This window comes from Sciurus carolinensis, chromosome 13, assembly GCF_902686445.1.
Source record: "Sciurus carolinensis chromosome 13, mSciCar1.2, whole genome shotgun sequence".
Taxonomy (NCBI): Eukaryota; Metazoa; Chordata; class Mammalia; order Rodentia; family Sciuridae; genus Sciurus; species Sciurus carolinensis.
In genome coordinates this window covers 59,688,179-59,713,004 of record NC_062225.1, presented here as the reverse complement: position 1 = coordinate 59,713,004, position 24,826 = coordinate 59,688,179, and the positions used below count along the sequence as shown (strand labels likewise).

The 24,826-nt window shown below is 38.2% G+C and overlaps 1 protein-coding gene across 2 annotated transcripts in view; it reads right to left on the bottom strand.

The window, feature by feature from the left end:
• Positions 1 to 2,882: 2,882 nt before the first annotated feature.
• The window catches only part of Kcng3 (potassium voltage-gated channel modifier subfamily G member 3), a 41,959-nt gene continuing 20,015 nt past the window's right edge, over positions 2,883 to 24,826 (bottom strand). For both annotated transcript variants that reach the window (XM_047522789.1, XM_047522788.1), the window contains exon 2: positions 2,883 to 6,354. In XM_047522789.1, the coding sequence (XP_047378745.1) occupies positions 5,709 to 6,354 (646 nt within the window). In that variant the 3' untranslated portion in view covers positions 2,883 to 5,708. The remainder of the gene's footprint in view (positions 6,355 to 24,826) is intronic.

Below are 24,826 nucleotides of genomic sequence, written 5' to 3'. Positions count from 1 at the left end.
TGAGGCCCTGGGTTCAATCCTTATGCACCACATGAAAATAAATAAATAAAATAAAGGTATGTGTTCATCTACAACTAAAAAAGATTTTTTTAAAAGAAAGAAAAATATGGATAAGATACTAAGCAATTTATCTCAAAACAAAAAATTTAAACTTTCCATTTTTGTCATGGAAACAAAAATAGTTTTCACATGAATATAAAAATTAAGTCTTACATTGGCTTTATGATTTCAAATTTGATTTCCAAGTAATTCGCATGAAAAACTGGTTATGGTTTTAAAAAATAAAAATAAAAATGTATATTGCAGTGACCACAGAATAAACATCTTACTTATATCAAAGATCAGGATCTGTAACTACAAATACTAATTTCCACCAAAGAAATTAAATTCTCCTGTCATCTGTATTATAGAATAGGAAAGTATAGAAGTTTTTGTTTGTCTATGTTTAGGTAATTGGGGATTGAAGCCAGGGCCTTGCACATACCAGGCAAGCACTCTACCACTGAGCAACACCCCCAGCGCCAAGCATGAAATTTTATCAGAGGTGCAATATTGAGTTTATAAGATACAGACAAAAAGCAGTATATATTCCCAATATATCATTGTACACTAATACAGCAAAATACACCTATCATTATTTATGCTTCTTAAAGCAAGCAAACAAATATTTTAAAATCCAGCTTACAAATGGTCTCTACTTTGTCACTGGCAGAATTATAGAATTAATTTTAAAACAATAGAAATAACTGAAATCAAGTGGGGGTGGGGGAGCTACCCTATACAAAATTATGGGAAATTTTAGTTTTAATTTTAATACAATGCTGCATAAGTAAGTACACCAGAGCACTACTTCAGATATAAATGACATAGCATCACTTAATTCTGGCAGGTGAAAGCCAAATAATACTCCCTCTGGCTTTTACCCACTAAATGTCACTTAAGCTTTAACTATACTTGGTTTAGTGTTCTTGATATTTTTAAATATAAATCACAGAATTTCCTCCAAAGCTACTTAAAATTAAATTTGTTGAAATTACTGCATAAATATAGATTATCAAATTCAATTCCACAAACTGGCAATTAAGCTCATAGTAATGGCCAAAATTTAAGTACTTATTGGTAATGCCTGGGACAGATAGAAAATCTGAAAATTTAGGCCTAAGTTAATCACAGAATGGGGCAATATAATCACGCTTGCAGAAGACATTTCACAAGTCTATGGAAGGTTCCACAACAAATGGAGCAATAAATCATTAGTTTTTTTCAGAGGCAGAACTGATATGCCCCATCCTATGAGTGCAGATGGGTTCTGAAAAGGCAGGAAGCAAAACACCATATGAATGCATGCTGAACAAACAGAGAAGTGTATGCAACCTTCCTGGACCAAACTGGAACTTTTCCAGAACATTCCATTAGAGCTTCTACCCATGTTACTTCCTACTCAGCTAGGATATTTCTCAGCCTGGCTCTTCTAAATAATGCTGTAACTGTGAAATGCCTATACTTATTTTTATATATGTGACTGAGTACACAACAGGTTTTGCAATTTAAAGTCCTAGTGAGGGGCTAGGGATATGGCTCATTGTTAAAGCACTTGCTTAACATGCATGAGGCCCTGGGTCAACACCTAGGGGCAAAAGCAGGTAAGGAGCACAGGGGCATTGAGATAAAGGGAAAATCCTATGAAAATCTGAGTTCCCTACACTCTGTACTGGTTTCAAGTTGTCATTCCTGACATCTAAGGTTTCTACAAACAATATTTGAGGACTGGGACATAGCTCAATGGCAGATTGCTTGCCTAGCATGCATTAAGCCCTGGATTCCATGCCCAGCACCGAAAGATTAAAAAAAAAAAAACATATTTTTTAATTAGAACTAAAGGGGGAGGGTGGCTCCAAAGCCTCACAGAAAATATTTTTAAAAGAAATTCTTCATTTCTTTTGATGTTATTTTTAAAAGGAAGTATATCCAAAGAATACTTGAAACAAAAGTCTGGAAATCAGGTTTCTGGGTCCTAATTCAACATTCTTGTGACCATGCCTAAATCACAACCCAAAGGGAGCCACCTCCCTGGTTGCTATGATCTGCATGGGACACAGGGTATACTACTGGGGCAAGGTAGGTCAACAGGTCTCCAATATCTCCGTACTTTCAACTTCCTATGACCCTATAACATATTTAACCAGGTTTGATTGATTGGATTGTTTATTGCATGCTATAAAGGACACCCATTTATATTGGGTCAGAGGGCTCTGGAAATATTCTCTGAAGCTCTGCATTAAGTTTGACATTACAAAGTTTAAGAGTGAATCTGAACGAGGAGTTTTCAGAGTTTTATTTTCATTTCTATAGAAAAGAAGAAAAATCAGTCACTTCTAGAAAATATCAAGCCAACAAAGAAAATTCTCCCAGCACCAACATTCAACTTAATCCATCTCTACTTATCCCAATAATAGGAGAGGAAAAGCATCTCACAGAAGTTTAAAAAAGGAAACATTATTTTGACTTACTGGCAGTCACAGTGAAATAATATTTTAACGCACTCAAAAGTTTAAAAAGTGTGGTTAGATGGGCTGGGGTTGTGGCTCAGTGATAGAGCACTTGCCTGGCATGTGTGAGGCACTGGCTTTGATTCTCAGCACCACGTTAAAAAAAAAAAAAGTAAATAAAAAAGTGTGGTTAGAAATAACCAAGAACAAATGCAACTGTTTCAACCAGCAGCCTATAATCCTAGCACCTTGGGAGGCTGAGGCAAGAGGATCACAAGTTCAAAGCCAGTCTCAGCAATTTAGTGAGACCCTCAGGAACACAGCAAGATGCTGTCTCAAAATTAAAAAAAAAAAAAAAAAAAAATTTTTAAAGGGCTGGGGATATAGCTCAGTGATAAAGCATCCTCAGGTCCAATCCCCCATACCAAAAAAGGAATGGGCAGTGTTACTGTCCTTAGCATTTAGCCCACATGCTTCTTTCTGGAAAGCAGCCCTGTACAAAATCTGGCATTATCAACAAGAGATGTCTGACTTGTTACTTAAGGGCAACTTGAAGTCTGTATGTGTGTCTGTGTGTAGCTATACATGTACATGTAGAGGCACATCCATATCCTTTCCTCTTCAGGCAGAAGTTTCTATCTCCACATCAGTTTCTATCATCACATCAGAAAGTTTATGTCCAACTCTGGACACTGAGGGGAAGCGCAGGTGTGTGTGCAAGAGAGAGGGTCTCAGTTCTCAAGAAAAGTTATAATTTACTTAGGGAGATAATGCATATTCACATGAACAGTTCCCAGTACCAGTAAATGGAAGATTATCTTATTTTTATTAGTAACATGAAGGTGCATTAAGTAATCTGCACATTATTTGTTTGAATCACAAAGCCTTAGTTCAAACTGGTAAAAATAAATTTAAAAATCCATGCCACATGTTTCAATTATGTTAAAATACAATGAATATATAATAAATAACAGAATGTACTCAGTATGTAAAAAAAGCAGCATACAAATGAGGGGGGGAAGCATATAAGTGAGAAATAGAGGGAAAATGGAATGAGGTTTTTTTTTCCCCAGTACTGGGGATTGAACCCAGGTCTTTGCATATGCTAGGCAAGCTCTCTCTATCACTAAGCTACATCCCCAGCCTGGAGTGAGGTGTTGTTTTGTTTGTTTATTTGTTTTTAGTTGTCAATGGATCTTCTATTTTATTTATTTATATGTGGTGCTGCGTATGGAACCCAGGGCCTTGCACATGCCAGGCAAGCACTCTACCACTGTGCCGCAACCCTGGCCCTGGAGTGAGATTTTTAATGGCTGAAATATCACCTAAATTCAGGAAAGAAAATTAGGGAAAATACAACAGCTTTGCTATCATTACATTAGTAATGACAATGACAAAGAAGTGTGTGGTTTCTCAAGGCTTTTGTCAGACCCAATGGGTGTCAAAATCCCAGCTAAGTGCAGTGGCGCATGCCTGAAATCCCAGCGACGGGGAGGCTGAGGCAGGATTGCAAATTCTGGGTCAGACCCAGCAACTTATTAAGACACTGTCTCAAAATAAAAATCAACAAGGGCTGGGATGTAGCTCAGTGGTAGAGGGCTCCCGTGTTCAGTCTCCAGTACGCAAAAATCATACAAACAAATAAACAAAACTGCAGAGCTAGGTTTGGGTTCTGGAGATCCAGGCTTTAGTTATAACTCCCTCACAATCCTGTCCTCTCTTGCCCTGGGTTTCTACCCATAATAATCAAAAGTCTGAATGAGCTGATGGATCATTCCTTTAATGATCACTCCTGGTAATGCCCATTTCTTTTTTGATAATTACATCTAGGTTCTCTGTCCTATCGACCACCTCCCAACCTCTCTCTCCTCCACTCCCAATAGTTATAGTGTGCACAATAAATTATTCATAAATCTATGACTTTTAATTTTTTGTTTCTAAATGACTTCTTTTATTAACTGGTTGAAAAGGCAAAATTCTAGTTCATATTGTTAAAATTTAGCACTAAATAATCATTTTGCACATTATCTAGTACTAATAATCTAGCCAGATTAATATGGTACATTACTCAATTGTCTTACAAAAAAGAGTTTTACCATAACTGATTTATGATGGTGAAGATCAGGTCAAATAATTATGTATTCATTGCTTCTAGCTAGCTTGAAACTGACTTAGCTACTCAGCAACTAAGAGTACAATAATGTTCCTTTTTTAATGATAATCTAGTGACAACACATAAGTATGACTTTGGTATCAAAAGGCCACATAAATATACTTTCATCTGGTAAGTCTCATTAAACTCATGATGTCTGGGGGGAAAACTAAGAGCAGAAGACGACAAATATGGGTTGTAATACTGATAATATCAACTATTCCTATTATCATTTTTATGATGGAAATATTCTTGTTTGGACATCTGAATGTTAGAATGATTATCACCTAGTAACAGCAATGAATTCTAATATTATCCAACAAAAGGCTAAACAATACAAGCTCTCTTCATTCTGAAACACTTTCTTGAAGTCATTTCAGTAAAGAGAGAAAGAAACCCAAAATAGAAAAGGGTAAACATACTCAAGCTTCCATAAAGCTGTCTGATAAGGTAAATAATAGGCAAAAAAATAAAGCAGAGGATAGATAAATATGGAAAAGTGTTTCAAATAATATTCACACTTGTATCTAGCTCCATTATACAGTTTAAATTTTGGCCAAAATTTTTAAGTATTTGTTAAACAGTTCCTGCATGTGACATATGTTTCCAGGATACTTCTGACATTGATACAAGAAATTATAAAACATTTAGAAATGAAAATGTTAGTCTCAAAAAATAACACTACAAGTTCCAAGCTTCTTCAGAATTCGTTAGGATGGAAAAACATTTGAAAAATAGTACCTTTCTGTTTAAAGTGTCCAAATAATGTACTTTAAAAAAAAAAACAACAACTATGTGATTGTTCAAGGCAAGGAAGAGACAAATCTAAACAAAATAAAGTCCTAAAGTTTGCTCTAGGAGTCATTGCTCTTCCTTTGCAGTCTCAATCCTATTTACTCTGTAATAAATAAACTGTTTTATCCCTTCAGCTGGGAAGGATCATTTTTATCCTACCAAGATGACGACAATGCCACTGCAGTGCTCACCCATCAAGAAACACATGAATATGAAGCAGCGTCAACTCTTTCTATCAAACCAAGTGTATGCAAGAATTGATTTGCAATGCATTAATTCAGGAACTCAGCAGAGAGGCTCCTACTATATCTAGCTGATCTAAACTTGAGCTCATGATAACACTGCACAAAGCTATGGTAGATGAAAGTGATAGGTAATGCCAACAGAACAATCCCACTGACAACACAAACTCCTCCAAGAATTCTTCCAGGCACTGTGATAGGATACATATCTCCATAGCCAACTGTAGTCATAGAGATAATCACCCACCAGCAGGCAGCGGGGATGCTGGCAAAGTCCTTGTTGGATGTTTCCAGGTCCAACCCGTGTTCAAGAAGCTGAGAAAGTGCACTAAAGATTGCCATGGCAACACAAATGAAGACAAGTAACATAACCATCTCGCGGTAACATCGCTTGAGAGTCAAACCAAGTGTCTGAAGACCAATGAAGTGTCGGGCAAGCTTAATCACCCAAAAAATCCTCATCATTCTGAGCACCCTCAAGGTGACTCCAGCCCTCTGCAGTTGAGAGTTCTCCCCTGTAAATACTGTCATTAACACGGAGATGTAATATGGCGTGATTGCCAGTAAATCAATGATGTTCAGGGGTCTCTTGACAAACTCACACTTGTTTCTGGAGACGATGAACCTCACGATGCACTCTGCAGTGAACCACCCTATGCAGATAGCTTCAATTATCCTGTCGAGAGAACAAAGGAAGAATTGATCACTTTATTTTTAAGCATTTTAATAGCTCTTGAATTTCTTCAGATAGTACTACACTGACATATTAATTCAGTTACTTTTCCAGAAAACATGAAGAACAGACAGCATCACCAACATCATCAGACCCACCAGGACGCAACAGAAGGACAAACAGCACAGTTCTCATGAAAATTGAACTTCATAAAGTTCTTAAAATTATGTGATAAGTAATACAGCCTTTAAATGACTTTTTTTTTTTTTTTTTACTTATCATTAATACCTAAAAACTCTCTTGTTTGGTGACTTGAAATTAACTTAAATTGAGTTGGCCACCGTGTGAAATTTCAGTCTTTGGGGACAGAGGTTCTTAACTGTGGTAACCGTTATGAGGCAGGTCAGAATGGTGTTGTTCCTACCCACAGTGGACACGCCCACTGTCTTTTGATCATTTCTCTCTTGATAGATTAGAGCAAGTGCAAAATCATTTCCTAAAACATCCCTCTTCCTCTCCTCCCGATGGTCCTGGGCAGGAGGTGCACCTCTCCACCGTCCTCATCCCAGTTCAGTGGGAAAAGGCCAAGACTCCCACCTTGGGGCAAACCACCACCAGGATTCCCTGAAGACCACAACTACTTCGTTATTTCCTAAATTATTTTTATGTAGCATATATTTTAAAAACATACGTCCACATTTTGCCTACAGTCATATTTACCAACCTTTCCACATCACTGCACACATTGAAAATAATTAATATTTACACAACCTCCTGGAGCCAAAGGGTAGAATTCTTTAAGCAGAAACCACCATCCTGAGGGCTCTGGCCACTCTGGCCCTGGCCCTGCATACTCTAAGATGAGGAAATCAAATTTCACCATGCCAGTTAGGAAGCCCTGGCATGAAGACAGAGGTACTTCAGGGGAAATTGTAAATTAATTAAAATTTTTTAACTGGAAATTAAAATAGTATTAGCATACCATCATTCATTTTTTCCTAATTCTTTCTTACCTAGACTTAAACATCAGAAGTCCAGTGGAAGGAGGAAAAAAAAAAAATCAGAGTAAATAGGATGAGAGCAGGTATGGTAATATACTGAAAATAATTACTCTAGAGCATTCTACAGAACCCCACCTGCACAGGCTGCTACTCATGGAAATGAGTAAACACAACTAATCAGGTTTCCTTATCACAGGGCTTTGTGGTGCCATAAAACTTAACTTCATTTATTTCATTAACTTTTATTTATTTTTTGAACAGATATTCACATTCATATGTGGGGACACACAAATCAGTTTCTTAAGAATTCTTCCAGGGGTTCGGATTGGTGGCTCAGTGGTAGAGTGCTTGCCTAGCACATGTGAGACACTGGGTTTGATCCTCAGTACCACATCAACATAAATAAATAAATAAATAAATAAATAAATAAATAAAGGTGTTGTGTCCATCTATAACTAAAAAAAAAAAAAAAATTAAAGAATTCTTCCAGCATTATAATAAAATTGTGTGTGGAGGGCATGTGGATCATTTCATATTAGTATTGAATAAAGACTTTCCGCATTTCTTAAATGTGGTGGCAGTATTTTATTGAATGTGTTGTGTTTATTTAACCAGCTCACTTGATGAACATTTAGGAAGTTTCTAATCTCTGGCTACCACAAACAATGGTACAATGAATATTCTTGTTTCTATATCAGTTCATACATGTCCACATATAATAAGGATAAATTCCAAACTCTGAACAATATACTGGGTCAAAGGAGATAATGTTTTCAGATCTGGCCAAACTACCCCCACAGATGTTATATAAACTGCCCTCCTACCAGCAACACAGGTCAGTCTTTATTTCTCACAGCCTCACCAACGTAAAGTATTACTGAATTTGGTGATCTCTGCCACTCTTATAGATGAAAAATGCTATTTTATGCACCAAAGTATATTACAGTTCCCTGTTGCTGCCATTAAAAAAAAAAAAAAAAAAAACCTACAAACTTAGTACTTTGAAACAAAAGAAATTTACTTTCTTACAGAAGCCAGAGTCCAGAAATACAAAATCAATATCGCTGGGTCAAAATCAAGATGGCAGCCAGGTCATATCCGCTTTGGAAGTTCTGGGCATTCACTTCTTGCCTCTTCCAGCTTCTAGTGGCTGCAGGCATTCCTTGGCTCCAGGTCACTTCACTCCACTCTTTGTCCCCATGACCCACTGCCCCGTCCTCTTCTCTAAGACACCTCCCCCTACCTCCTCCTTTTAACAATACAAGCTACAATGGCACTACTACCTACCAGGATAATCCAGAATAACCCCACCATCTGAAAATTAATCACATCTCTATAAAATTCCTTTTGCCATATAAAGTAACACTCACCAGTTCCAGGGAATTAGATCCTTCTTATCTTTTTTTTTGGTGAGGGGCAGCTTACCACACAAAGTAACCAGGAGGATGCATGCCACAGTCTAAACAATCTAACCTCCTTCCTGGAAAGGAAGTCACATCCGACCTCACAATTCCTATGTGGTCTATTGTGTGCTGCTCTGCTCATGGACCCTGTGGTTGGCAGCAGCTTCCCTGTCCTCACCAGGCTAACAAAAAAAGCTGCTGCCACAATGGCCTTCGTGAATCTGGAGCCTCAGAAAACTGGTAGAGCCATAAAACTCTTGGTAGACCTAGAAAATAGGAAACTACAATTTTCCAAACTACTATTTTAACAAGCATTAATATCTTGCCTCATTTCTCCCTAGTAAAGCTTGAATATTCCATGTATTAGCCATATTTCCATATCCCTTGCAATCCAGCAGGGTCATGTGATCAGTTCTGACCAATGCGCCATGAGCAAAATGACTTAACTTTTCTGGGCAGATGCATAGTAGAGTGGGTGTGAGTTCTTTGTCTTGCCATGGCAACCTGGAAGGCATGTATGCTAAATGGCTTGCTGTTAAGATGATGAGGCCCCTATTAGCCGAAGTCCATGAGTAACTGAGCAAAGACATTTTACACCCAACCCAGATTGGATACAAAATGTGAGCAAAAAGTAAATCTTTGTTGTGTTAAGCCACTGAGACTTCTAAGTTGCATGCTACCCTAGATGATAAACTGGTAAATATAGGGAGTAGTAAATTGTGCACTCAGAAAGGACTTCAGAAGCGCACTATAGTGCAAGGAGATCATTCCCAATCTGCAAATCCAGAATTTAAAATGTTTCAATATCCAAAACTTTTTGAGCATTGACATGACACATAAGTGGAAAATTCCAGACCTGACATCATGCAACAGTCAAAAATAGGTACACTACAAATACTGCATAAAATAACCTTCAAGGTCATGTGTATATGAAACATAAATGAATTGTGTTTTTCAGACCATGGATTCCATTCCCAAGAGATTTTATTATATGTATGCAAATATTCCAAAAACTAAAATCTGAAACACTTCTGGTCCAAAGCATTTCAGATAAAGAATAGTCAACCTGTAATAAACGTACCAGCTCTCTGGCTAACGTACTCTTCTCTAGCCGACATGAGCAAGAAAGGGCACTGCCCTCATGATATAAGAGATCCCATGCTGTGTCCCCTCTAATGGATGAGCTTTACCCATCAAATGGCAGGGTTGTGTGGATCTTCCAAGGGTTCTACCAGCTCTAAAATCCTAAGATTCTATTAATTACATAAGAATAAAATTTTTAATTGTGCCAAAAATACCAGCACAGTTTCTAATTATTTCCACCAGCAGCCAAAGTTGTTCAGATTAAAAAGGAGAAAATTCAAATGATGTGGAATAATCTCTCAGTAAGGAAATTTCAAAGAAGCACATCTGCAGTGAGGTCCTGGGGGTTCCTCCTGTCCATTCCTCAAGTCAGATGCAGTTTCTCCAGAATTCACACCAAAGGGATGAATCAGTGAGAAACCCCAGGCATCGCTTCCACCTAGAATTATGCCAAGGCAGTCTCCAAAAACAAACACCACTCAGCCTGCCAAACTCCCCATGTTTCCAAATGGCTCTCTTGCCAGTGCCACCAACAACGGCTGAAAGCGAGTACTGTTTACTGAGCACTGCAGAAACAACGGGGCACTCCTGAAGGTTACTTCTATAGAAAACTAATAGGAAAAAGGAACTGAAGAAGCTAATGAGGAACACCATATTCCTTAGAAGCCATTCTGTTGCTTTTGCGGTCCAAACATACAGAAGTTCCTGAATGCACGACTAATAAAAAGGTTGACAACTTACTGCAACCTTTCAGTTGGGCACTAGGCTGAGCACTGTACAGAGATCACCATATTTAATCCTTTTGAAGAATTCTGAGCCAAGTGCAGTGGCACACACCTGTAATCCCAGCAACTTGGGAGGCACAGGCAGGAGGATCTTCTATGAAGCGTGTATTCCCCTCATATCTCCATGCTACAGATGACAAAACTGAGACTGACAGGTTAAGCATCTCTTTCAGGATCATACAACTAAGGAACTGCAATGACACAGGTAATGAAATTCAGATCTACAGGCCTTGAGAGTTATCGGAAACATCCGAAAGCACGGATAGTTTTCGTGGTGGTGTCCATTCATACCACTTATAATAGTAAATGGTATGTGTTAATCTCTTGGTCTCTGTGGTTTATGTTAGAACAGCATTTTTGAGACTACAGATTCTTATCCATTAGTGAATCAAAACTTCTTTTTCAAAAATAGAACAGAAAATATTAGAAAAACTGAGAGGTAGAGCACTTGCCTAGCATGTATGAGGGCCCTGGATTTGATCCCCAATCTTGAAAAAAAAAGAATATCAGGGCACATGAAAGTACAGTTTTATGAAAGCTTCACTTCAATTATGTGTAATTGTGTTCTAGTTTATTACTATGGTTTGAGTGTCCCCTTCACAAGTATTCATGTTGAAATTTAATTGCCTTTCTAACTCAGAAATAAGAGCTTTAAAAAGTGATTAGGAGATGAGGGTCTGTCCTCACCAATGAATCAATGCTGCTCAATCCACAAAGAAAGTGGATCATCTTGGAAGTGAGCTCCTTGAAATAGGGATAAATTCTCTGGGCATGGTGGTGCATACCTGCAACCCTAGTGATTTGAGGGGCTGAGGCAGGAGGATTGCAAGTTCGAAGCTAACCTCAGGACTTTAGTGAGGCCCTAAGCACGTTAGTGAGACTCAAAATAAAAAATAAACAGGAATGGGAATGTGGCTCAGTCATTAAATGCCCCTGGGTTCAATCTCTGGTAGCCAGTAAAAAAAAAAAAAAAAAAAGGATAAATTCAACTTAATTTGGGTTGAGGTTGTAGCTCAGTAGCAGAGCACTTGCCTAGCATATGCAAGGCCCTAGTTTCAATTCCCAGTACTGGGAGGAAAAAAATCATCCCAGCTTTCTGCCTCTCACGTGTTCACTGGCTTTTTTGCCATGACACAGCACTAAGGTTGTGCCAGCTGCTGGGCTATGCCCTTGGACTTCCCACACTCAGAAACCATGAGCCAAGTAAATCGTTTATAAATTACCCATCTGGTATTCTGGTATTGCAGCAGAAAATGGACCAAGACAGTTATGATGCAAAAAGTGTCCCTTTCTGCAGGTCCTGGAGGACTTTGACACTGCTTGCAACCATTGGCCATTACTAATTGCTGGCTGATCCCTCAAGATAGAAGGCATTTCTGGGAATGACTCAGGTTTATAAACAGACTACAGTCGGGATCAAATGTTTTCAGATTAACCGGTATCAGTCTCCATTTTCTCCTGCTACCTCAAAAAAAGACTAGACTGGGACACAAAAGGCCATTAATTATGCTGCATACGGTAAAGATCAGGGCCTTCTGGGTGCTCTTTTCATCTTCTACCCCCAACATTTTATTATGAAAACTTTCAAAGAGAACAGATTCATTAATATTTTAAATATATTGTACTTGCTTATCACCAATTGTTCTCTTTATCTGTCCATTAATCTCTTTTTTATGCAGTTCAAAATAAATTGCAGACATCAGTGCTCTTTCCTCTAAAACTTCAGAGTGCATATCATTAACAGGAGTTCAATATTTTAGGTTTTTTTTCTCTTGATGTAAATTTTATATACAATGAAATGTGCAAACCTTAAATGTACATTCGCTGAGTTTTAACGATGCATAACCCGTAACCCAAACATCTATCAAAATATAGAATATTCACACCACCCAGAAAGTTCTCTGCCTGATTCATCTTTATATGCCCTGCCCTCACTTTCCAAATCCATCAAACACTTAACTTAGCAAGTACACAGCAGATGTGAGCCCAGTACCTCATAAATGACTTCAACAGAATGCAAAGGCCTCAGATGTGGACCACTCCATAGACATGGTGGGACTATAAAATGGTGCATCCATTATGCAGAACAGTACAAAAGCTTCTCAAAAAATTAAAAATAGACATATCATATGATCCAGCGATCTCGCTTCTGGGTATATAAACAATTGAGAAGCAGGATCTTGAAGGAATATCTGTACACCCATATACGTAACAGAATATTTAAAATAGCCCACATGCAGAAGCAACCCAAATGTCTATTGATGAATGAATGAAAAAAGAAAATATGGTATAAACATAGGATGAAATATTATTTGACCTTTCAAAGTTAGGAAATCCACCATCTCTGATGGTGCACACCTACAATTCCAACAGCTCAAGAAGCCGAGGAAGGAGGATTGCAATTCTAAGGCCAGCCTCAGAAACTCAGCAAGGCAACTTAGTAAGACCCTGTCTCAAATCAAAAAATAAAAAGGGCTGGGGATGTGGCTCATTAGCAGAGCATCCCTGGGTTCAATCCCTAGTACCACCAAGTGTCAAGGAAAGGGCAGTGATGGGATTCAATCCACATTTTCAAGGATGCTGGAGCCTCAATCTGCCACTTCAGACTCCCCAACCATACTACCCACTAGGTGAAGGACAAAAAAACAGTGCTGATGTTGCCATTAATTAATTTATATTCTGTCTTACTTAAAAAAAAAAAAAAAAGGTAAACTGATTGTTCTTGTCATTAACTCCAAGCAGAATATCTCAAATGCAATATTACAAGGACAACTGAGAAAATTATTTTATTATAGGGGCTGGGAATGTGGCTCTGTAGAGTACTTACCAAGTATGTATAAGCTCCTGGGTATGATTCCCAGCAAAGAGTAAAAGAAATTATAGAAATAGCTGAAAGGTAAATATTTTTACTGAATAGCTGAGTTTAAAAAATTAAATATAGTTGGGTGTGATGGCACATGCCTGTAATCCCATTACTAGGGAAGGTGAGGCAGGAGGATCCAAGTTTGAGGGCAGCCTGGCCAACTTAGTAAGACTCTTACCCTGTCTATAAATAAAATTTCTCTTCTCCTTCCTTCCTTCCTTCCTTCCTTCCTTTCTTTCTTTTTCTTTTTACCTGGGGGGTGCTAGGGGGACTGTGGATTGAACCCAGGGGCACTTAACCACTGAGCTTTATCCTAAGTCCTTTCCTCTTTTCTGAGATAGAATTTCACTAAATTGCAGATGCTGGTCTTGAACTTGAGAGCCTCCTGTGTCAGCCTCCTGTGTCACTGTTAGGAGCATGTGCCACCACACCTGGCTTCTAAATAAAACTTTAAAAGGTCTGGGGCTGTAGCTCAGTGGTAGAGATGAGTCTAGTGGGCACGAGGCCCTGGGTTCAATCACCAATCACTGCCAAAAGAAGACACAAACTTTAAATTACAATAGGATTCAACTTAATCACAATCACACTGTAAAAGGGGGGGGGGGCTGATAACATTGCCTAACATACAATAAATGCTCATTAAATTGTTGCTGTCATTATCATTACTACAATTATTATCACTACCCCTGAGCTCATAGTTATTTTTACACAAAGAAGATTAATTTCAATGCCTTCCTGAGTACGAACTGAAGGTGCCATGGTTAAATGTTCGTCCCCTTCAAACCTCGTGTTGAAATTTTATTGCCATTATGATGGTATTGGGAGGTGAGAGCTCTAAGAGGTGTTTAGGTCAGGAGGGCTCCATCCTCACAAAGGGCTAATGCCAAGTTGCAGGCCTGGGTTTGTTATTAGAGGAGTGGGTTCGCCCCCTCTTGAGCATCTCTCCCCTCTTTCTCCTTTTCCATGTGATGCTTCCACTATGGGATATGGCAGCAAAAAAGTGCCTACCAAATACTGGTCCCTCAATCTCAGACTTCCCAGCCTGCAGAACTGTGAGCCAAGAGATTTCTGTTCATTATAAATTACCTAATCTATGGTATTCAATTACGGCCACAGGAAATGGACTGACAGAAAGCAAGAATGAATGTTCTACCTTTTCATTCTTTCTTCTTTCAAGAATTCTGCATATATTCTTACACATTGCTGGCAGCAGCACAAATTGTTAAAATCACTTACAAGAGCAACTGGCAGAATCCCTCAAGCTTAATACTTCCCAGGAGCCCCAAACATACACTCTAAAAATTTATCCTACATATGCACCAATATATTAACACAAACATGTATGACAAGATCCATTATTTATAATACCCAATGATTAAAAAAAATACAAATGTCTGTCTATAGGAAATTGATTATATAAATGTATTTCTCAAAGTTATTTTGGGTTGAATCATGCAAAATTGTCAGTTATATATCAGCATTTTGGAGGATGGTGTCCCAGTCTCTGGACGCCACCCCAGTAGTGAGAGTCATCATAATCTCTCTCCTATTTATTGTTGCAACCAACAAAGACAGCTCTTAAGATTTAAAAAAAAAAAAATCAACTATTTTATATGATTCAATTTTATACTATGAAAAGGAATGCGGTATATCACTGTGTTTTGGTGTGGAACATTCTCCAAGAAGCATGGTTAAGCAAGGTGCAAAACAGTACATATAGTATGTAGAATTGTGTGCACACAGTGTGCTAGAATTGTGTGCAGACAGTGTGCTAAAATTGTGTGCGTACACACGAGAGAAACGCAAGAAACTGTTAACACCAGCTGCCTCCAGGGAGGGAACCTCAACCCTGATGCTAGATGGAAACTCACTTTTTTTACTTTATTCCCTTTTGTGCTGTTAAATGCTTTACCATGCACACATATTACTGTTCCAATTTAAAAACAGTTTTAAAGAAAGAGTAAAAGCCCTGCCAAACCAGAAGAGCAATCATCATGATCGAGTTATCAGCAGCTTGAATCAACCTGCACAACCCCAGGAGAACCACAAAAGGAAAAGTCATCCACACACATACTCACAGCTTTCAGACTTAAATGTGCAAGGTATTTCCAATCACATTTCTAACAGACAAGTACAGTTTAATAATAGGTAGTATAATAAAAATTTTCAACAAACTACACATCAACATCCACCATATTTCCTGGAGTCTCTCTGATGTCCCTTATAAGAGTTTTCTCCATGACAAAATTACATGGGAGGAAAGTAGGATTTTTTTAAAAACATGATTTTTTTCATAAGTACCTTAAAGAAAAAGAATAAAGAACTTTATCATTCATCTACTTATCTTCCAATCTCTACTGATGAGAATAAAGAAAAACACATATTGAGCACTTAGTCAAATGCCAACTTAGATGTATTAATTCATTTCATCTGAACTTGGATATATTAATTCATTCCACTCTCACAACACGGAATGTGACAGGTTTTATTATCAGTCCCTCCTATAAATGAGGCAAAGAGAATAATGTGTTCATGCACCACAGCTAATGAAGGGCAGAGTAATATCACTCACTGACTGTCATACATCAAATCCTGTCAGGATATAGGTCTTTTCTTGTAGCCACAGTCAATGCACACTTACTCTTTTCTGTTCCTTGATTTACATTATTTTGTTTACTCATGCCTGCTGTGTTAGTCGACTTTTGGTCACTATAACAAATACCTAATAATCAACTTATGGAGAAAAGATTTCTTTTGTCTCAAAGTTTGGAGGTTTCCACCCTCTAATGGGACTGCTTAGCCCCGTTGCTTTTGCGCCTGCAGCGAGGCAGCACATCATGGTAGGGAGCTCATGGTACAGCAAAGCTGCCCACCTCATGACCAGGAATTGAAAAAAACAAAAATGAGGAAGGACTGTAGTCCCATTATCCCAGGGCCCAGCCACAGTGACCTAAAGATGCCACACTGGGCCACACCTCTTAAGGGTCCAAGACTTTTTAACCCATGGGCCTATGGGGGACTTTTCAGATCCAAACCACACACCTGTGTTTGGGTGGCAATTTCTTTAGGGTGATATGTCAGGGTAACAATAATGGTGAGCAGAAAGGCATCGGGGCTGGTTAAGGAGAACTGGGATCTTCTCCCAGAGTTTTTAAGGGGCAGGGGCTGCTACAACTGCTGGATCTCTTCTCTCATTAACCATCTCCAATAGAGCTTCTCTTATTTTTTGCACTCTCCTTTTAGACAACAGAACATGCTGCTCTCTCCCTCATTCGAGGAAGCTGCCCCATTTCTCCCGTTGTCCTTCTGTCCTCCTGTCCTCTAGTTTTGGCAACACAGGCTCCAGATCCCCATTCCTTATTGGTAAAGAGGGACCAGTGACCCTCTTTAAAGAACAAGCAAGTTCTTGATTGCACAGATATCTAAAGACCACAACACCTGTCTGAGTTACCCAAGGTCTGCTAAGACCAGGCCTACCTATCATATATAGATCTCCACCAAGACCAGAATGTTTCTGTGAAAAATTACAGGCAGTTAATAAAAATAACCCTTATCTTCCCTGACTCCTTTTAGCATAATCAATTCCATTTTCAACCCAAATACATGGCAAGTGCACTGTGATTCAGCCTAAGGTAGTATCTTGCTTGGAATTCTGTGCTGCTAGTGTGTCTCAGGAGAGACTCTAAAACCTCAGAAAGAGGTGGTTTTGTTTGTTTGCTACTCCCCAGCCCTTTTATTTATTTATTTAAATTTTGAACCAAGGTCTTGCTAAGTTACAAAGGCCGATCTTGAACTTGTGATCCTTCTGCTTCAACCTCTCAAGTTGCTGAGATTCCAGACATGAGCCACCATGCTTGGCAAGAAATGGTTTTGATACAGTCAATGTGATAGGCTTTTTATTTTTTTTAAATAAACTTTTGAGGTGGAGAATAAATACTATTCAACATACAAAAGAAGACCAGCAAGCACATTGGCACATATGTAACCCCAGCTATTCAGGAGGCTGAAGCAGAAAGGTTGCAATTTTGAGTGCAGACTGGTAAATTTAGTGAGACCCTCTCTCAAACTAAAAAGGGTTGGGGATGTAACTCAGAGGTACAGCACCCCTGGGTTCAATCCCCAGTATCCAGGAAGAAAAAAAAACTTTTTTCTTTTTTAGGTGTATATGATTATTATCCTTCAGGGCCCACAAGTTTGTCATCACCATTGTATTATCTCTACTATTCAGATGAAGAAATAGGCTCGTGGCTCATCAGTGGCACAGTTGGGGTGCGTGGTCTACAGCATGGACATTTCTGCTGGGGGAAAAGACTGAATGGAGGATAGGGTCTACTTAGGGAATTTCAAAATATTCAAACACCAAAATAAAAGCCAAAACCAAGCAATGCTAGTGGAAAACAAGAGGAGGGGCTAACATCAAGAAAAGTAGGGAGGACTGTGTCTCAAGAGGCTCAGGCAACAGCCCCACTCGGATGCACATGCAGTGGGGAGAAAGGGAGACTGGGAAAGGCAGCTGGGTGCAGACCTGGCAGCTTGACAGCAAAGGTTTTGAAGATCCAGTTGCTGCTCTAAAAGCAAAGGGACCCCATGGATGACTAGGAAACAGGTGGATTCATTCACTCAATATGCATTTCCACATGTGGTTATACATACCAGACCTGCATGTGGGAAGAGGCCACATATGCTGTGGGAATACACACGAGGCAGTAGTTTATCAGATGGCTGGAGGGCACAGTGAATCAGGAGGCTATGACACACGTCAGAGAAACAGAATTCAAACTGGAAGGAGATAATGGTAATGGAATGAAATGAAATGAAGTGATAGGGAGATCCAAGATGGCGGAATAGAGGAGGTCACATTCCTGGCTGCTCCGTGGTGTGAAACCAAGAATGCACACAGGTGGCTTCTCCACAAGGTGGGTGAAAAAAAAAAATGGGAGTGGGGACTTTACTGGAACCTAAAACTGGACATTCAAAGCAAATCAAGGACAGGAGGTTGGATATAATAAAATAAGGAAGAAGTTCCCAGCAGCACAGTCACTCACAGCCGGACCAGAAGCTCCAGCCAGAGAGGTCCCTCCATGCGCATAATAGAGGAATAAGGGAATTAAAGGAACATTTTTGGAAGACTCGAGGTGTGCCTGGGTAAGGAGCACTTGGAGACCATAGACACTGCCCTGCAAACCTGAAAGATACACTGCACAATGTTCAAGTGTGGGGAAAGAAGCCGGCATCTCTCCAGTCAGTGTGCAGAGGACAAAGGAAGGAACCATTTTGCAGCTCTGATTTGGGGGCTGGAAACTAAGGAAGCCGATTCCTGGCAAACCCAAGTTTGGCCTCAGACACAGGCCCAGTAAACACATACTGCATGACAAGAGTGTGCTTAAGTGACCAAAGAAATTCAAACGTGGAGAGAGTTGTACACAAGGGAAAACTAGTTGTGGAAACCCACCAGGCTCTACTCCTCCCCCTCCAATCTGACCACTTGCAGGACCTGCTGGGAGAGGCACATCTGGCCAAGAACTCAGAAGGGCCAGTGTGGGAGAAATTGTTTGGAGACTGAACCCAAGACGGAAATGTGGGGTCTGCAGGTAATGTAGGGGACTAATAATTGGATCCCCACCATGTGAGTGGAACCCTGGGAAGTCCTGGGATAAAGCCTTCCAGAACAGACCAGCAAGTACTGGGCACTGGAGGTGAGCTGATATAAAATCTGGTGATGCCAGCCCAACTGGCATTCAGTGAAGAGCCTGGAGCCCACCTAAGCCTAAAGCCTGCCTCCAGGAACTGGGACTACCTCCCTCATTGCAGCAATATGGACGGTGGAACATCACACTCCAGAAGACCCACCTAGAAGTGCCAAGAAGAGAAGCTGAGAATCTTGAACTCAACAGAAAAAATTCTTTAACTTTTCTTCAAGATTTTTAAAATTCTTTTTCACAGTTTAATTGTGAACTTAATGGTACATGATCATTTATATAGTTTCCCATTTTTTTCTTCTCATCTCTAGATTTTTGAAGTCAGTTATTTTACATGAATTAGTTTTTTTGTGAACTAGGATATTTGATTAGTATATTTTAGTTTTGTTTTGTATTCTTTTATTTTTTATTTTTGTTTTTATTTAAATTTTTGTTTTATGTACATTTTTTCTTCTTTTTCTCTTGATTCTCTCTTCTGCAAGTCAATCTCTATTGTTCTCTCTTTCACTTTTCTTTTAATCTCTTACTTCTGTCGTCTCTTCTCCTCCCTCATAATCATGACATACTACATCACTTCTGTCCTCTCTTTGTCCACCATTTGAAAATGTAAATCCTTTTGCAAACTTGTTGTTTGTATTATAGGCATAACTGATCATATCATTTGTTTATTGTGATAATTAACACTGTAGACACCATAGTAGGAACTATGGTTTAATACTGTAAATTGTTTGTTATTGTTATTATTTGTCTCCCCCTAAACAGTAAGGTACTGGAAACCTTCAGGGACACTATAGGCCCACAGGGTAGAAACTCTACTGCCTCAGATCCATAACTGTTAGATGGGCAAACACACAAACAACATGAAAAAGCAAGGAAACAAATTGCCCCAAGCAAAGCAAGATACTCCAACTACAGAATCCATTGATACCACAATGGAAGAAACATCAGAGTTTAGAATGTGCATAGTAAAACGAATCTGCAAGGTAAAAGATGACGTAAGAGAGGAAATACAGGTAGCAAAAGATCACTTCAATAAAGCGATAGAGATTCTGGGGGGGAAAAAAAAACCAGAAGTTCTTGAAATGAAAGAAATAATAACCAAATTAAAAAGTCAATAAAAAGCATCACCAACAGATTAGACCACTTGGAAGACACCTCAGGCAATGAAGACAAAATATATAACCTTGAAAATTGAGTTGACCACAAAGAGATGATGTTAGGAAACCATGAACAGAACTTCCAAGAACTATGGGATAATATGAAAAGACCAAATTAAGAATTATCAGGATAGGAGCTGGAGATATAGCTTGGTTGATAGAGTGCTTGCCTCTCAAGTACAAGGCCCTGGGTCCAATCCTCAGCACCACCAAAAAAAAAAAAAAAGATTTATCAGGGTAGATGAAGGCATGGAGACACAAACCAAAGGAATGCACAATCTTTTCAATGAAATATCAGAAAATTTCCCAAACCTAAAGAACGAAATGGAAAATCAAATACAAGAGGTTTACAGGACCCCAAATGTGCAACATTACAACAGACCCACATCAAGGCACATTATAATGAAAATGCCTAGTATACAGAATAAGGATAAAATTTTAAATGCTGCTAGAGAAAAATATCAGATTACATATAGGAGGAAACCATTTCAGATCTCAGCTGATTTCTCATCCCAGACCCTCAAAGCAAGGAGGTCATAGGATAACATATACTAGGCTCTGAAAGAAAATGGATGCCAACCAAGAATCCTATATCCAGCAAAATTAAGCTTCAGATTTGAAGATGAAATAAAAACCTTTCATGATAAACAAAAATTAAAAGAATTCACAGTCAGAAAGCCTGCACTTCAGATTATTCTCAACAAAATATTCCATGAAGATGAAATTTTAAAAAAAGTGAACCAGCAAAAGAAGAAACTACACTAAAGGAATAGTCAATCAAACAAGAAACTAATTCAAAGTAAAAACTAGAAATAAGTCAAAATAACCAAGAACACAATCCTATCTCAATAATAACCTTGAACATTAATGACCTGAACTCATCAATCATAGACCTAGACTGGCAGATTGGATTAAAAAACAAGACCCAACAATATGCAGTCTCCTAGAGACTCATCTCATAGGTAAAGACATCTACAAACTGAAGGTGAAAGGATGGGAAAAAAAATATCACTCATATGGATTGTGTAAACAAGCAGGGGTTTCTACCCTCTAAAATAGACCAAGTTATGTAAGCTATATAACTGTAATTATATAATTGTAATATTACCTTAATACATTTTTAGCATCGGTAGGGTTGTTTTGATAGCTCCCTTTCCATTGATGTTTTTTCTTCTTTTTTTCTTGATTAGACTTGTTAGATTTTTATCAACTTTTAGCTGTATTACTTCTTTTTGATTTCACGTTTCTGCTTCCACTCTTATTTTTTCCTTCCTACTACTTAATTTGAAAATAATTCAATTGTTATTCTAGCTTCTTTCTGATAAATACTTTAAGTTATAATTGTGCATGGGTACTGTTTCATGCCAGAGATTCTGATATTTTAAGCTTTTATTATCACTTAGTTCAAAGCACTTTTTATTTACTTTTCTTGTGCTTTCTTCTTCTTCTTTTTTTTTTTGTGCTTTCTTCTTTGATCTGAGGTATTTATAAGTGTGCTGTTTAATTTTGAAGTAGTTGAGATGTGGGGGTGGGATTCTATATATCTTAAGGTGACTGATTTCTAATGTAATAAATCATGCAGGAAACATGATTTCACATTTTTTTAGTTTCTCAAAGCTTATTTTATGATAGAATATAGTCTATTAATTTTCTACTTTTCATTTTTGTATATAGTTCTCTATAAATAACAAATAGGTCAAGGTGGTTGGTAATGTTAAGTCTTCTACATTATTACTCTTTCCAGCAAAGTGAGGGGGCTTAAAATCTCCAAATATGATTGTGGATTTGTCTTTCTAGTTTTATTAATTTTTACTTCATGTATTTTAAAATTTTGTTATTAGGTACATACACATTCAGGATTGTTATACTTTCTTGAAGAAGTTACATTATTATGGTTATTAAACATTCCCCTTTAACTCTGAAAATACTTTTTCTTAAACTTCATTTTATATTAATAGCTCTACTTCAGATTTCTCATGATTATTTCCCCCTTATTTTGCTTTTAACCTATTGGTGTATTGATATTCAAAGTGTGACATATGTATAGAGTATATAGATATTGTTTGCTTTTTACACACATTGAACATTATACCTTTTAATTACAATATCTAGATCATTTATATTTAAATTATTGATATTATTAAAAAAAAACACATGACATGAAGAGCAGTGGAAAATTGGGTAAATGATGGGCTTGATGATGTAATATTTTGGAAAACAGGTTGAACAGTCCTGCTGCCAGGTTCAGAGAGAAGATTGTTGGAATGCTTTTGCTGTAATTGTTTGTTCTCTCATTTATCATATGGTTCACAGAAATAGATTTATTTTATTAACACTTTTTATTTTGCAAATAAAAAAAATAATATATACAAAAAAAAAATTTTTTTTTAAATGAAGTGATGGGAGAGAGAGGCCAGAGGACTTCAAGACCCTGCAACTGGCTGGCTGTAGGGGGTACACAGTCATGGCTGGGAGCATGTTGAGCACATCCCAGCCTGATGGCACAGGCAGAACACCCTCAGCAGACATTCAGCCACTACCTGCACCTCCCACAGATAGGCAAGGAGCAGGAGCCAAGCAGAGCTTCTCTAAATGAAAAGGTAAGTGAAGGAAACAAAAACCACCCAGAAAACCTAATTTCAAGACAAGGCCACTCTAACCATTCTCTTGATTTTCGTAACAGATACAAAGACAGAAATCACCTTTGAGAAGCTTAATTACCTAAAGAATTTCATCAATCTAGAACCAGTTAGAATGCATTGGTGCTCATGTTCATTCCCTCTCATAGAAGCCTGGGGTTGTTTGCCTTAGCTCTGGAAGGTTCTGTGTGTCTCAGGTTCAGTCAGGGGTGTTTCCCTCTAACTGACCCAGAAATAAGGGATGTATCTCTTCACGGAGCTAAAGACTGACTTTGCAGAAGATTACCACGGTCTGGGTGGGTATATGGATGGGGAGACCCAAAATCTGTGGTTCTGATCCTCACCATTAAACAACTTCCCAGAGATGAGAGCAACAGAAACCCAGAGCCACCAGGGCCTGACCTCCCAGGTCCCTGCCCTCCACTCCAGAAGGGCCCCCTTCACCCTACATGTGCAGCAACCTTACTGCTTCTTCACACCACCCCAATATGCACACACTGACCTGAAGAATGTTACAAGAAACTCGATCCTATCCTGAAACTTCATCTGCTCCCACTCCGTACATCCCTACCAGATGGTTCTACACCCTTTCCATTCAACTGGCAATTCATTCATAAAAGAATTATGAGAAAAGAAGGGATATTGAGAGCCCATCCCCCTCTTCAAACTAGATCATCTTATAAAAACTGATATCAAGGCAGTGGTGGTACACACCTGTGGTCTTAGCTACTCCGGAGACTGAGGCAGGAGGATCACAACTTTGAGACTAGCCTGGGCAACTCAATGAGTCCCTGTCTCAGGATAAAAAATAAAAAGGGTTGGGGATGTAGTTCAGTAGTAAAGTACCCCTGGGTTCAATTACAAGTACCAGAAAAAGGAAAAGAAAGACACTGAGAATTTTAAAAGGATATTATTAACAATGGTAACAAAATTTATAAGGTACCTAAATATAAACCTAACAAAAGATAAAGACAAATTTTTAAAAGAAATGCATAAAACTTTGCTGAGAGACATTAGAGAACACTGGAGTAAATGAAATTATATACTATACTCATGGATGGTAAGACTAATGTAAACATGCCAACTGTTTCAAATTAATCCACAACTTTAATGCAAAAAAATTTAACATATTACAATCAAAATTTCCCATAAGGGTTTTCTTGGAAATTGATAAGCTGATTATATTATTATACTAATTAAGATAGTGTGGCATTGATGCTCAAATTAACAGGAAGACTAATGGAGAGAAAGGAACTCAATTTACATTAGTCTTACTATCCATGAGCAGAGTATTCTCTAATGTCTCTCAGCAAAGTTTTATGATTTTCTTTTAAAAATCTGTCTATATCTTTTTGTTAGATTTACATTTAGGTACCTTACAACTTTTGTTACTATTGTTGATGATATCCTTTTAAAAAGGATCTACATACTCACAGAAACTAAATATATGGCAGAAGAAGCTCTCCAGATTAATGTGAGTAATATTGGACTATTCTATAATGCTGAGAAAACTGTTAGCCATATGAAAAAAAATTTAAATCCCTCACAGCATAAATCATTGTAGAAGGATTAAGACCATACTTGAAAAGTAAAAGTTAACTCAAATTTTTATATTTTTTTCCTTTCTTCCTTTTCTTTTTTTCCCCAGTACTGGGAATTGAACTCAGGACTTTGAGAATGCCAAACAAATGCTCTTTCACTAAGCTACATCCCCAGCCCTTTTAAACTTTATTTTTAGTCAAATCTTTACAATCTTTGAGACATGGGTTATTTTCTTTAATTAAAAATCACATAACCATAAAGGAAGATAATGATCAGTTTGTCTATGTTAAAATCCACAGGGGC